The sequence below is a fragment of the Chinchilla lanigera genome, unplaced genomic scaffold (assembly GCF_000276665.1).
Source record: "Chinchilla lanigera isolate Chin_1 unplaced genomic scaffold, ChiLan1.0 scaffold00005, whole genome shotgun sequence".
NCBI lineage: Eukaryota > Metazoa > Chordata > Mammalia > Rodentia > Chinchillidae > Chinchilla > Chinchilla lanigera.
The window spans coordinates 23,725,254-23,737,748 of record NW_004955406.1 but is presented as its reverse complement, the minus strand read 5'-3'; the positions used below and the strand labels follow the sequence as shown (position 1 = coordinate 23,737,748).

The 12,495-nt window shown below is 39.4% G+C and overlaps 1 protein-coding gene across 4 annotated transcripts in view; it reads left to right on the top strand.

The window, feature by feature from the left end:
* The window catches only part of Trmt1l (tRNA methyltransferase 1 homolog (S. cerevisiae)-like), a 36,296-nt gene extending 34,262 nt beyond the window's left edge, over positions 1–2,034 (top strand). For all 4 annotated transcript variants that reach the window (XM_005375072.2, XM_013521695.1, XM_013521698.1 and 1 more), the window contains 2 exons: positions 244–370; positions 475–2,034. In XM_005375072.2, the coding sequence (XP_005375129.1) occupies positions 244–370; positions 475–727 (380 nt within the window). In that variant the 3' untranslated portion in view covers positions 728–2,034. The remainder of the gene's footprint in view (positions 1–243; positions 371–474) is intronic.
* The last annotated feature ends 10,461 nt before the right edge of the window (positions 2,035–12,495 follow it).

Sequence of the window (12,495 nt, the reverse complement as noted above, 5' to 3'; positions counted from 1 at the left end):
CCTCCTGCTAGGCTCTTAGTACTAGTACAAAATTACTTGGGTATTCTGGGTCTTGGTAGGAAAGTAGTTCTGGCTCAAAAAACAAATATTAAAATTACATAAAGAGCAGTAAAAATACCTAAAATAAATTACCTCATTTTAAGAATTAAGATTGGGTAAGTAGGTTGAAGTGGTGTGTCAGAGTAGACTTGTTACAAAAGCACCTAACCTTTTTTAAGACTACTAACTGTGCGCATGTTTCAGGAAAGAGAAAAAGTAACGAAATGATTACAAATGTAGTCAAGAAGCAAAAGACTGATGTCATTACTGAGCATCCTCCCTTCTATTACAACATCCACAGACACAGCATTAAAGGAATGAACATGCCAAAGTAAGACAACTATGAATGGCAAAGTTTTTATATCCTATTTTAATAGCATTATGAGGGAAATACAAATATAGTAATCTAATTATTTTTTTCTCATCTTATTGCAGGCTAAAAAAGTTTTTGTGCTATCTTTCTCAAGCAGGCTTTCGAGTAAGCCGAACTCATTTTGACCCAATGGGTGTCCGTACCGATGCACCTCTGATCCAGTTTAAATCTATCCTTTTAAAGTACAGCACCCCCACTTACACTGGAGGACAATCAGAAGGCCATCTCCAGTCAGCAGCAGAGGATACAGTAGCCGACAGGGTTGAAATGTCAGTGAATGACAAAGCTGAAGCAAGTAGCTGCAGAAGATGGTAAACAAGAGGGGGCAGGGGATTTAGCTCAGCGGCACAGCGCCTGCCTGGCAAGCACGAGGTCATGAGTTCAATTTCCGGTACCGGGAAAAAAAAAAAATGGTAAATAGAAGGAAAAATTTATTCTCAGGTGTCTGTATAGATGGCTCAGTGTTTCTCTATGCCAACTGTAGTTCTTTTTCTATTGTTTCAATTCAGTGGTATGAAAATAAACAGTGCTGCTTTCATTCAGAAAATTAGCAGTTTCTAACTTAGCTGGTTTGGGAGCTTTTCAAGTTTTTCTTATTTTAAAGAAAACTTAAAATTTTAATGGAAACATGTCATATGAAGCAAAGGTTCTGACTGAGATCACCCTACTATTTAGTAATTCAGTTAACTTTCACATGCTTAGTGTTCACAATTCATGTATACTGTAGAAACTGTCCTTTACCATTCTTTTTTTCCTTTTTTTTCCCTTCTTTAGTGCTGCAGATCAAACCCTGGGGCCTCATACATTGCTAGGCAGGCACTTAACCACTGAGCTACATCCTCAGCCATTTTTTTTTAAGACAGGATCTTGCTGTGTCACCCAAGCTTGCCTGGAAATCGTGGGCCTAATCATTCCTGCCTTAGCCTCCTGAGTAGCTGGAACTACAGATGTGTGCCACCATACCCATGTTAGGCTTTATTATTCTTAATCATGTTTCTACCTGAACTGATCCATGGTATTTGTTTTTCTGTGGTTAGTATACAAATGAAAACAAAACCTTTTACTTAGCAAAATGACCCTGAGTAAAACATTCTTCCAGGTCATTGATGTGTTTCACAAATATAAAGCTAAAATACCTTCCCGTTTTTAACAAATCATATTCCACACACTGGTCAGACACAGGGTGCTGAGTTTGATTCGCAGTACCACCCCTCCAAGAAAAAGAAAGTAAATAGTTGCCTGAGACAGAATACATTTTTTACAGGTATGTAATCTAGATGACCAAACTTCAGTGTAAAATTTTTGTCAAACACACTAAGACCAGTGTTCTAATATAATTGTTCACAAATACTAAAATCTCAAGGAGGGATTTTATTGTGAATTAAACAGGTTGGGTGATCTCAAGTGCCTCAGTTAATGCATGTCCAGTATCCATTTGATTAGTTGTGCTACCTACCAATCAGAAGTAAAAACTGTCATCTTACAAAGTGAAGATTTTTTTGGTTTTGGAATTGTTTTTCTTTGGTTGGCTTTTCTAGTTTTGTTGTATGTGTATATTTGTGTAAAGTTTTTGTAATAGTTGCCCAGGCTAACATAATTATAAAAATCAGTTGGAAAAAAAATCTTGTTTGTATTCATATCATTCTTGCTTCATCTGGATATAAAATTTTAGGTGAAAGGAGTTGGTATAAAGTTTAGGTTTTTGTCTTAATGATTTGATCCATATTTACCTGCATTTCTCAAGGGAAATAACTTTTCACAGCCATTGAGCAGGAGGAGGGTGGTACATTCATAACTGAAAGGTTTGAAAACACTACATAAGACAAAAGCTCCCATGACATACACAAATCTGGATGATGGGGAAGATGGTGTTAGAGGAACAGTTACTTTAGCAGAAATAAAGGAAAATATCTGTTACTACGGCATGTTCCCCAGAGGATACTTTTTTCCCTTTCTCCAGTTACATTCAGTAAAATAAAGGAATAAATGAAATGCAAGTTAAGTTTCTGTGACTATTAAAAAATCATCTACTCCAGTTGTTGCCTACTAAAATTATATTACAGATGAGCACAAAGAGAAGTAAATGTTGTTTGTATAATTCAAAAGGAAAACTATTGTAAATCCAAGAAGCAAACTAGTGCTTGGATTATCTGATTAAAGTACATACTGTTGGGGTTGGGGATTTAGCTCAGCAGCACAGTACCTGCCGGGCAAGCACAACGTCGTGAGTTCGATTCCCGGTACCGGCAAAAAAAAAAAAAAAAAAAAAAAAAAGTACATATTGTTAAATTGAAGACCAGCGTCAGATCTTGCTAAGTGTTTATCAGCATGACATATTGGTTAATGCTGAGATGAAGTTTATGCAGAGAGCCTACTTTGATACAGAAACATGTAATCTCTAAAGTATATATGTAGTATATTAATTTCACATATAAAGGAATATTTTCCAAAGAAAAAACTGTAAGTAGTTTAATCAACCTACATTAACAGTCTTGTTCCCCTAACAACAGTTGTAATTTGGGACATTGCCAATGTTGACCACATTGTAAAGTGACATCACTTGCATTCCTTCCTTAAAATGTAAGAAACTAGTTGAGGAAACAAGTGTGTGTTACTTAATACTACCTTAACCTTACGCTCAGGAAATGGGAGAGGTAACCCAGAGGACAGTTTTGAGTTGTTGGACTTAAGTCAAAACTCCTTTTACCTATGATACTGACTTCCATAAGATTCACCTCCAAAAAATGTGATATGCTGATTCCCAAAAACCATAATTAATGTAAGACCAGTTCAGTATTAAAGGTCCAGGATTTCTCTCTGCATTGCATAATCACTCTGATAAATGACCACATTCATCAGAGAGGAGGCGGCTGAGAGGATACATATCTGTGATGTTATGCCTGGATACTATCTACATCAAAGGAATCCAGGAGTATGAATGAAATCATCCCTAGCCATTGGACAAATTGTGACTACACTAGTAGTTCAAGTCAGACTTAAAAGTTATACAAATCAGTAGGATCATGGAGTTAGCTTATTTTGGTACTAGAGATCATGTGATCAATTAACCAAAGCTGAACCTTGCGTTAGACTACTGATTATCCTGAATCCTGACGCCCATTATGGTAACCATGCCCACCTTTCTACTCCAGCAATTAGGTGAACTATGGACATGGGCAGTATAATGTTTCAACAACAGACTGCGTGTGTGATGGTAATTCCATAACATAATGGAGGTGAGAAATTCCTCTTGCCTAGTGGTAACAGCTCATGTAACAGCACAAAATATTACACATTACATTTGTGGTAACGATGAAAAACATATACAGCACATGCATTTATATAAAGTACGTAATGCTTGATCATGAATGTTACTCGTTAAGGAGCTTACTGTTGTATACTTTTAGTTACTGTTTTAGAGTATACTCGTTCAAAAAGAAAAGTTTACTATGAAACAGTATGTCATGTTATGCCAGCAGCAGCTCAGATGTCATTTACTGTTCTTTTATTGTACCTAGACTGCATCGAGTGATTGATCAGTACCATCTAGGTTTGTGTATGTACATTCTGTGATGTTACACAAAATCACCTAATGCATTTCTCAGGATACATCCCCATTGCTAAGTGTGACTGTGCTTTGTCTCTGACACAATAATCTTGGCAGTGCCAATTGAATCAAGGAGTCCATTTCCACTGAAGCATCTCCCACTGCCATCCCTGGCCTACAGATACCAAAAGGCTTTTCTAAAATGCAAGTGTTCAGGCCAGGTGTGGTGGCGCACACCTGTAATCCCACCATCAGGAGGCTGAGGCAGGAGGATCACTGTGAGTTCTAGAGCAGCTTGAACTGCATAGTGAAACACTGTCTCAAAATAAGTAAATAAAAATTTAATAAAATGCCAGGGCTCTACTACTCACCAGTGTTTTTCTCAATACCAGACTGTCAATGCAGGATATAGTTAGAACATCACACATACTAAATCTTCAATGCTGTCTTTTCTGCCTTTAATTTCCTGTCATATCAACCAATTTGTAACATCTCACTTCCAATTTAGATGGGTCACTGTGGAGTCAAAATGTCTTGTCCCCAATGTAATCAAAACCATTCCAGATCACACGAGCTGACAAGCTGAGTCAGAATCTGTTAGAGGTGAACCTGTCTTAATCTGCTTTCTGTTGCTATATCTTAATACTACCGACTGGGTAAAGAATGGAAATTACTGCATTCTGGCCAGACATGGTGGCACATTTCTGTAGCCCCAACACTTGGGAGGCTGAGGCAGGAGGATCAGTCTGAATTGGAGGCCAGCCTGGGCTACATAAATGAGTCCAAGGCCAGCCTGAACTACACACCTCAAAAAAAAAAAACCTTTAGTTCATGGTTTTGAGGGGTGGTAACTCCAAGAACTTGGTGGCAGTATTCAGTCACCATCTGGTAAGACCCTTCTTGCTGCTTCAGGACAAAAGGCATCAATTACATGGCAAAACAGCAGGTAGGCCAGAGAAAGCTCACTTTCACAAAAAGCCCCTACCCCACCTTATTAATAAATTGACTCATGAATAGATTAATCCATTCATGAGGGCAGATCTCTTGACCCAGTCACCTCTGAAAATTATCACCTCCAAATACCATTAACACATGATTTTGAGAATAAAGGTGCAAACCACAGCAGTACTCATAATTTGACCCAATTTAAAAGTCATGTTCTTTCAAGATCCTGTATATGAAAAATTACTTCTACAGGTATTCTCTACATGATTGACATATATATATATTTATTTATCCATAAAATGAGATATACATGGATATATATATATTTCTTAAATCCTCCAGTACTGTCCTAGAGACAATAAGACATTGTAGAGACAGGGCATGTAGGCTTTTTTTCCAAAGAACACCCTTTGTGTATTTGTGATACTGGGCACTGAACTCAGGGCCTTTACATTATTTTTTTTTTTCCAGTACCAGGAATCAAACTCATGACCTTGCGCTTGCCAGGCAGGCACTGTGCCGCTGAGCTAAATCCCCAGCCCCAGGGCCTTTACATTAAATTATCCCCGTTTTTTTTTCCTGTTTCCTTGCTTCCTTCTGCAGTGCTGGGCAACCTAGCACTTTGCACAAACTAGGCAAGTGCTCCACCAAGTTACATAGCCAGCCCATTGTTTTTTGAGACAGGGTCTTGCTGAGTTTCCCAGGCAGGACTCAAACTTGCAATCCTCCCACCCCAGCCTCCCAAGTGCTGGGTTTCCAGGCACATACTACCCTGCCTGGCTTGTTTGACGTGTTTAAGAAATCACCAGCCAATGCAACAAATGTATATATACAGGACTTCCTTAAGCTTCAAATGATGAGTTAGGGATTTAAATATTCATCCAAGTGTTTCCAAGATTTTTACTGCGGTGCTCAGAATAAGTCTTTTCTGACCAGTGCCTCTACTCTGGAGAGTGGATGGTGCTTTCTAGCCATCTCAGCTTACAAGCTACATGAGAGGAAAAAAGTGGACAACTCAGTTTTAAATCTCCACAGTAAGAATATGGCTTTTATCACATTCTTGGGAATTCCCCAAGCCCAGGAGGAGGCTGCAAAGTATGAACATCTAAACAAGCAATGCCTGTATTTTTCTACAAATCCTCAATATCCACAGCCTTATGGTTCTCTTCTCTGCTGCCACCCTTTCCCAGTGCAAGAACCACCCCTCTTCCATCCCAAGCAACCTTTCTTCTCTGGAGATGATAAAGGAAATTACATTTAAAATGTGCATAAATTATATGAGCTATCCCAAAGCTACAAACTTCAACCTAGGTTTGTTTTACAGTTGAAGTGCACTGACAGAATTTTAGCCTGAGTTTGGTGGCACATGCCTGTAATCCCAGCACTCAGGAGGCTGAGGCAGGAGAATCGTGAGTTCGAGCCCAGCCTGGGTTACAAAGTGAGCTCAAAGCCAGCCTGAACTGCATACTATGACCCTGTCTCAAAAACAAAAACAAAAAAATCAATTTTAGATCAGGTAGGCCAAGGAATAAAGTTTACCACGTGTCTTTTCTTGTTGCTGAGAGAAAATAACTAATACAAGTTAAAGGAAACTCAGTTTGTAGGGGTGTCAGTCCACAGTTGCTGGCTCCAAGGCAGGGCCTAATATTCTCATTTGTCCATATTTTCCCAAATGATGTAATTTCTTAACAGCGAAGTCCATTTTGTTTGCTTCATCCATTCATGCATGAATAGGCACTAAAGTTTCATTCCTTCAGTTATTGTGAACGACTCCGTGAATGAGTGCAGCTCTTTGACAGCTTTCCTTTGGATTTCAGCCAGCAAGTGGGATTGCTGGGTGACAAGACACTTTTTCTGAGGAGACCTCCATGCTGGTTTCCATAATGGTTGTATTTACTTTCCCACCAGCAGTGTTCAAGGATCCTCCTCTCCACACCCTCACACTTACCTTTTTCCTCGTTTTAGTTATAGGCAGATGTATGGTTTTAGTTATTTCCCTATTAGTAATATTAACCATTTTATCGTACACTACTGGTTATCTTCTTTTGAGAAATGTTCATCCGGGCCCTTTGCTCATTTTAAAATTAGATTTTGCTAGTGAATTGAGCTCCTTATATATTTTGGGTAGTTTATAATCAGATATATGGTATACAGCTATTTTCTCACATTCTGCAGTTGTCTTTTCAGTCCTGTCCTTTGCTATATAGAAAATTGTAGTTTGAAACAAACACATTGGCCTATCCTTGCATTTGTTGTACTTTTGAGGCCTTATGCAAAAGCTTTTTCCATTTTCTTGTAGTAGCTTTAGTTTCACCCCTCAGGGAGCCCTCCTGAATTACTGTCAGAGCAGGTAGTAGTATTTGGGGAGTGACATGTTTCAAGGTCCTTACTGTTGACATCCTTCCTGTTACATCCTCCTCCTCCTCCTCCTGATAAGCTTCATTCCATTATCAAGGTGGTGTTTCTTCCTCCAAACACCACCTCTTTGATCCACCCATCGGACCAAGAAGTTGTAGTAGATTTTAAGGACGTTTACTCAAGACTATTGCTACAATGGAGGACACTGACCCGATTAATGCTCAGAAAGGGTTCATCTGTAACTACATCAAAACCCTTGGTTGGGTTGGGAGTGAAGTCATGAAACTCCTAAAGGCGGGTCCTGAGAAACCAATTAATATTTCTTAACAATGAGGCCTTCTAAAAGCCTCAAGCAGGTCCTTCAAGAGGTATCCCAGAAGGCAGTGCTCTCAGGAGAGGACAGCTCCATGCATTACTGTCCTGAAGCCCTTCTAGTGGGTCATGATGTGGATGTAACAGTGAGAGTTATGATCTTGACCCTGTGTAGGTCTGGGCTAATATATTTTAGGTTTCTTTTTTTAAACATGTAAAGAGTAAAAAACTGAAGAGTTCACAGAATAAGGATGCAAAGAAAACACTTTTGTACAGCTGTACAATGTCTTAAGCTGTTATTGTAAGTCAAAGTTTTATACAACATAAAGGTATAAGAAGCTAAATAATGACTTCTTGAAAAATAATTTTCAAATTCACTTTGGGTAGCTTAAGTCTGCAGACTTTGAAAAGTCTGCAGCACGGTACCACCCTAAGTCTTTACATTCACTCACCATTCACTCACTGACTCACCAAGACCAACTTCCAGTCCTGCGAACTTCACTCAAGCTAAGTGCCCTATACAGGTGTACTGTTTTTCCTCTATTGTATCTTTTATGTTTTTGAGATAGAAGTCTTACTACGTTGTCCACACTGGTTTTGAACTGGGCTCAAGTAGTCCTCCTGTCTCAGCCTCCAGACTCGCTGGGACTATAGCTGGGACTAGTCGTGTGCTACCACTCCTGGCTTATACTGTTTTTACTGTTTAGATATAAAAAATACCAGTGTTAAAATTGTCAACAGTATTTATTACAGTTAAATGCTGAATAGGTTTGCAACCTAGGTCCAATAGAGAATAGCAGCCTAGATATGTACTAGATGAACCAACTGGGTATGTTGAAGTGGACTGTTCTCGCAATGAAATGGTAATTCATTCCTGTGCATTCCTCAAAATCTATGTCCATTATTCAGCAACACAACTGCACTCTATACAATTTTCTTTTAAATCAGAAGTTACAAATTAAAATGTATGCACTGAATATTTTATCACACACACACACACAAAAAAAAAAAAAAAAAAAATTGGTGAGTCCTCCCACCCCCACCACCGCATGCTAAGTGGAACCTTTGGGAAATAATTAGGTTTAAAGGAAGTCTGAGTGTGGGCATTCCTACGATGCAATTCGTGTTTAAAAATTGGTATTAGTCCATGCTTGCAGTACATAATAACTATATTGTGTATTTTTATTTATTTTGGACAGGACAGAGCTCATTTGCTCTCCATTTGATGACAGGAAGGCGGGAGCTCAGCTGTTGGCATGCCAGAAAGAGGGTCTCATGAAACAGCTGGCTGGCCCTGTATTCTTGGAGTTCCTGGTCCTCAAAGCTAAGTCAGGACAGTGGTACATGCCTGGAATCCCAGCAGCTTGTAAAGTTGGAGCAGGAACATCTAGTTCAAGGCCACTGTGAGCAACTTAGTGGGACCCTGACTCAAAATATTACTATCTTAAAAATTTCTCAGCCCTTTTCCACTTGCCAGGCAGGCACTGTGCCTGCTGAGCCATTCTCTGGCTCCTAGTATCTGTTACCAGGTTTGTTTGTTTGTTTGTTTTTAATTTTTTTTTTTGGGGGGGGGTGTTTTCTGGTACCAGGAACCAAATTCACAACCTTGCACTTGCCAGACAGGTGCTGTGCCACTGAGCTAAATCCCCAGCCCCCTACTATCTTAAAAATTAGTTTTCTATTGTTTTGTGGAGGAGGACTGAAATGAGGGTTTTCAGTAGCAATGGACTACATCGACTCTGACACAGGATCTTGCCAAACTTCCTAGGCTAGGCTGGAATCCGCCATCTCCCTGCCCGAGTCTGCTCTATTACTGGAAGTGCTGGTGTGCACCACACCTGGCAGCTTATTGCTGGTTGACCACCTTTTTCACAGCACTTTGAATGGCTGAGAGAAGTGCGCATTACTGAAAATGCCTTGTATTCAATGAACTGCTTTTCTCTTGTTGCTTCCTTCAGACTCTGCTTTGTGAAACTATTCTGTATTATATAACTAGAGCTTTTTTGGATGTGCAATTGGTATTTTTCATCTGACTTTGGAGTTTCTGGAAATTAGCTCTTCAAACACCCTTTCTTCCTCTCCTGAAATTTGCTTTCTACAAATTCGTGTACGTAATAATGATCCACAGTTCTATTTTTAATTGGCCTATTGTCAAGTTCATTAATTGCAGCTGTTCAGATCCGTTGAGACCCTCTAGACTAGTGGTGGTGAACCTACAGCGCACTTGCTGCAGCTGGCTGTTACTGAAAGCTCTAAAAGGTTCCCTGTCACTGTTCTACAGCACTTTTAATTTTGATTATTGTACTTGAACTCAAATTTCTTTCTCTGATAGACTTCGCTAATATTTAGTCCCTTTTAGGTGTTTACATGTATTTACAAAAAGCTGACTTAAAATATTTGTTGATTAAGCCCAACATCTGGACTTCTTCATAGGCACTTCCCATTCCTTTGTATGTCTTTTGCTGAAAACTAGACTATGTGATAACTCTGGAAATCAGAATCCCTCCACTTGCCCAGACTTGAATTTATTGTTCCTTCAGTGATCTTCCTGGACTAATTTTCTACAAGATGCTTCTTTGCTGCATGTGAACACTGGAGTCTTTGCTTCATTAGCTGAGAAGAGGTTTCTTTAAAAGTCTCAAACAGTATTTTCTGTGCTGTTTCTATGTTGGGATTAAACTGTGCCTTAGCTTCCCTTTCTGCTTGCACAGCCTCAAGGTCCGACACAAGGGAGACTAGTGCTTTCTTAGTGTTCTTCTGAGCAGACCTGCCCAATGCATCCAACAGTCCCAGGAATATGATGGAGCCTCCCCACCACTTCTTTTTTGGTCGGCCTCTTTCCAGCCCCTGCTGCCTCATGCAACTACTATGTCAGACTATTTTGCACAAACCCTCCTGAGATTGAGCTATTTGCACTAAGTGAGCTCAGTCCAAACAAGACAAACTGAAAATAAACCTTTTCAAAAAAGGAGACGCCTTCTACACCAAACACTGACAATTAAGATTTGTTTGGTTTTTTTTAGTCTTTTTGAGAGTTTCACTATGTAGTTCAGGCCTTGCACTCACAGCAATTCTGTCTGAGCTTCCTGAGCGCTGCGATGATAGGTGTGCGCCACCACACCCAGCTGAGGTAAGTTTTTTGGGGTAGTTACTGGCTGTTTTGGGAGAATCCAAACTTGTCCAAGTCCCCTCCAACAGCTGGCTCCTGGTTTTCAGAGCTATCAAGATTACCATGGAGCTACAGAAAATGGGATGGGCTGGTTAAATACTATGAAACTGCTGCATTTAAAGGTTCTTCTAATTGTTAGTTAATTCTAGACTTCTGAAACAGTTGATTTTTTTATAATGTTCTTAATGCTATGACAGAACAGTGGATTTTTCAGAGGCTCTTAGCTGACAAATACAGGAAAGCTCTTAAGGAAGTTTTTTTTATAGTTACAACTGCACACTAATATTCCTTTTTTAATGCTCTTTTGGGGGTGTGTTTGAGACAGGGTCTTGCTATGTAGTCAAGGCTGCCCTCGAACTCACTGCGATCCTCCTGCCTCAGCCTCAGGAGTGCTAGCACTGGAGATATGCACCCCACACCTAGCTCCTTTCTTATGCTTGATTAGCAGTAATAACTTGGTTCACTAATAATGCTTCTGTTTACAATCTGGTTCACAAAAGCATTAGGCAGAATTTTGCTCCCATATGCAAACTCCACATTAGATGACAAATACAACCATAGCCATCTTCCCCTAAACTGTAAAACAAATTTTTAAGTATGTAAACCAAGGTACCACTGTAAAAAAATTATTTCCAACTAGAAATAAAATGGACATTTAAAAGATTATTTTTCTCACCTAGCATTTTTATTTCATCCAAGTCTGCCTGTAAGTGTGAATGCTACCCACCCTAAGGGTATGTAGCCTGGCTAGACTATAAGAGACAGAAAGAAGACTGCTGTTGTTGGTTGCTGCTTGCTGTCTTCTGCCTGCCATGAACTGTTTTCTCTTCTGCCATTCTACCCTGCCTGCGAACCAGCCAACTATGAACTGAAACCTCTACAAAATGTAAGCAACAAAACTTTCCTCCTTTAACTTTGGGAGTCAGGTATTTTGTCTCAGCAATGAGAAAATTAAGATACCATTCAATGAAAAATAGACTACCCTCTATCTAAGAAAACTGGAAATCCACATGCACATGAAAAGAGTTGGACCTTCATCTTTACCATATACAAAATTAAAAAATGGATTAAAGACCCTAACAGCTACAACTATAAAATTCTTAGAAGAGGAAAATCTTTGTAGCATTGGGTCAGATGTTGACTTCAATATGACACTGAAAGCACAACCAGCAAAAGAAGAAAACGTATACTACACTTTATCAAAATTAAAGTATTTCGTACATCAAGGATGCTTATCAAGTGAATGAAAAGAAAACCCACAAGGAGAAAATATTTTATCGTATACTTAATAACAGACTAATTCCCAGAATAAACAACTCCTCCAATCCAACAATGCAACCCAATTTAAAATGGACAAAGGAAGAGGGCACCTACAGTCCAAACTACGGTGTTCAGGAGGACTGCTGTATGCAGGAGGATTGCTTGAGCCCAGTTTATGCCTGGCTGAGACCTGTCTCAAGTGCGGGTGGGGGTTAAAGAGGTAAATTTGGTTATGTATAGTTACCAGAACAAATTTTAAAGTGACAAAGCATCCAAAAGGCATTCGTCACAACTGATGAGCCAAATGAGAAAGCAGTTATAGAAATTACTAAAGTGGTATTTTATGAAGTCTTAACTGGTGGTGACGGACAATAGTATCTCTCGTCTGGCTGCCTCAAAACGAACACATACACACGCTCACACAATTCACTCAATGCACATCACATACCTGTAACTATATTTTGCAAAGGATTACACATCCAATGACTCTAC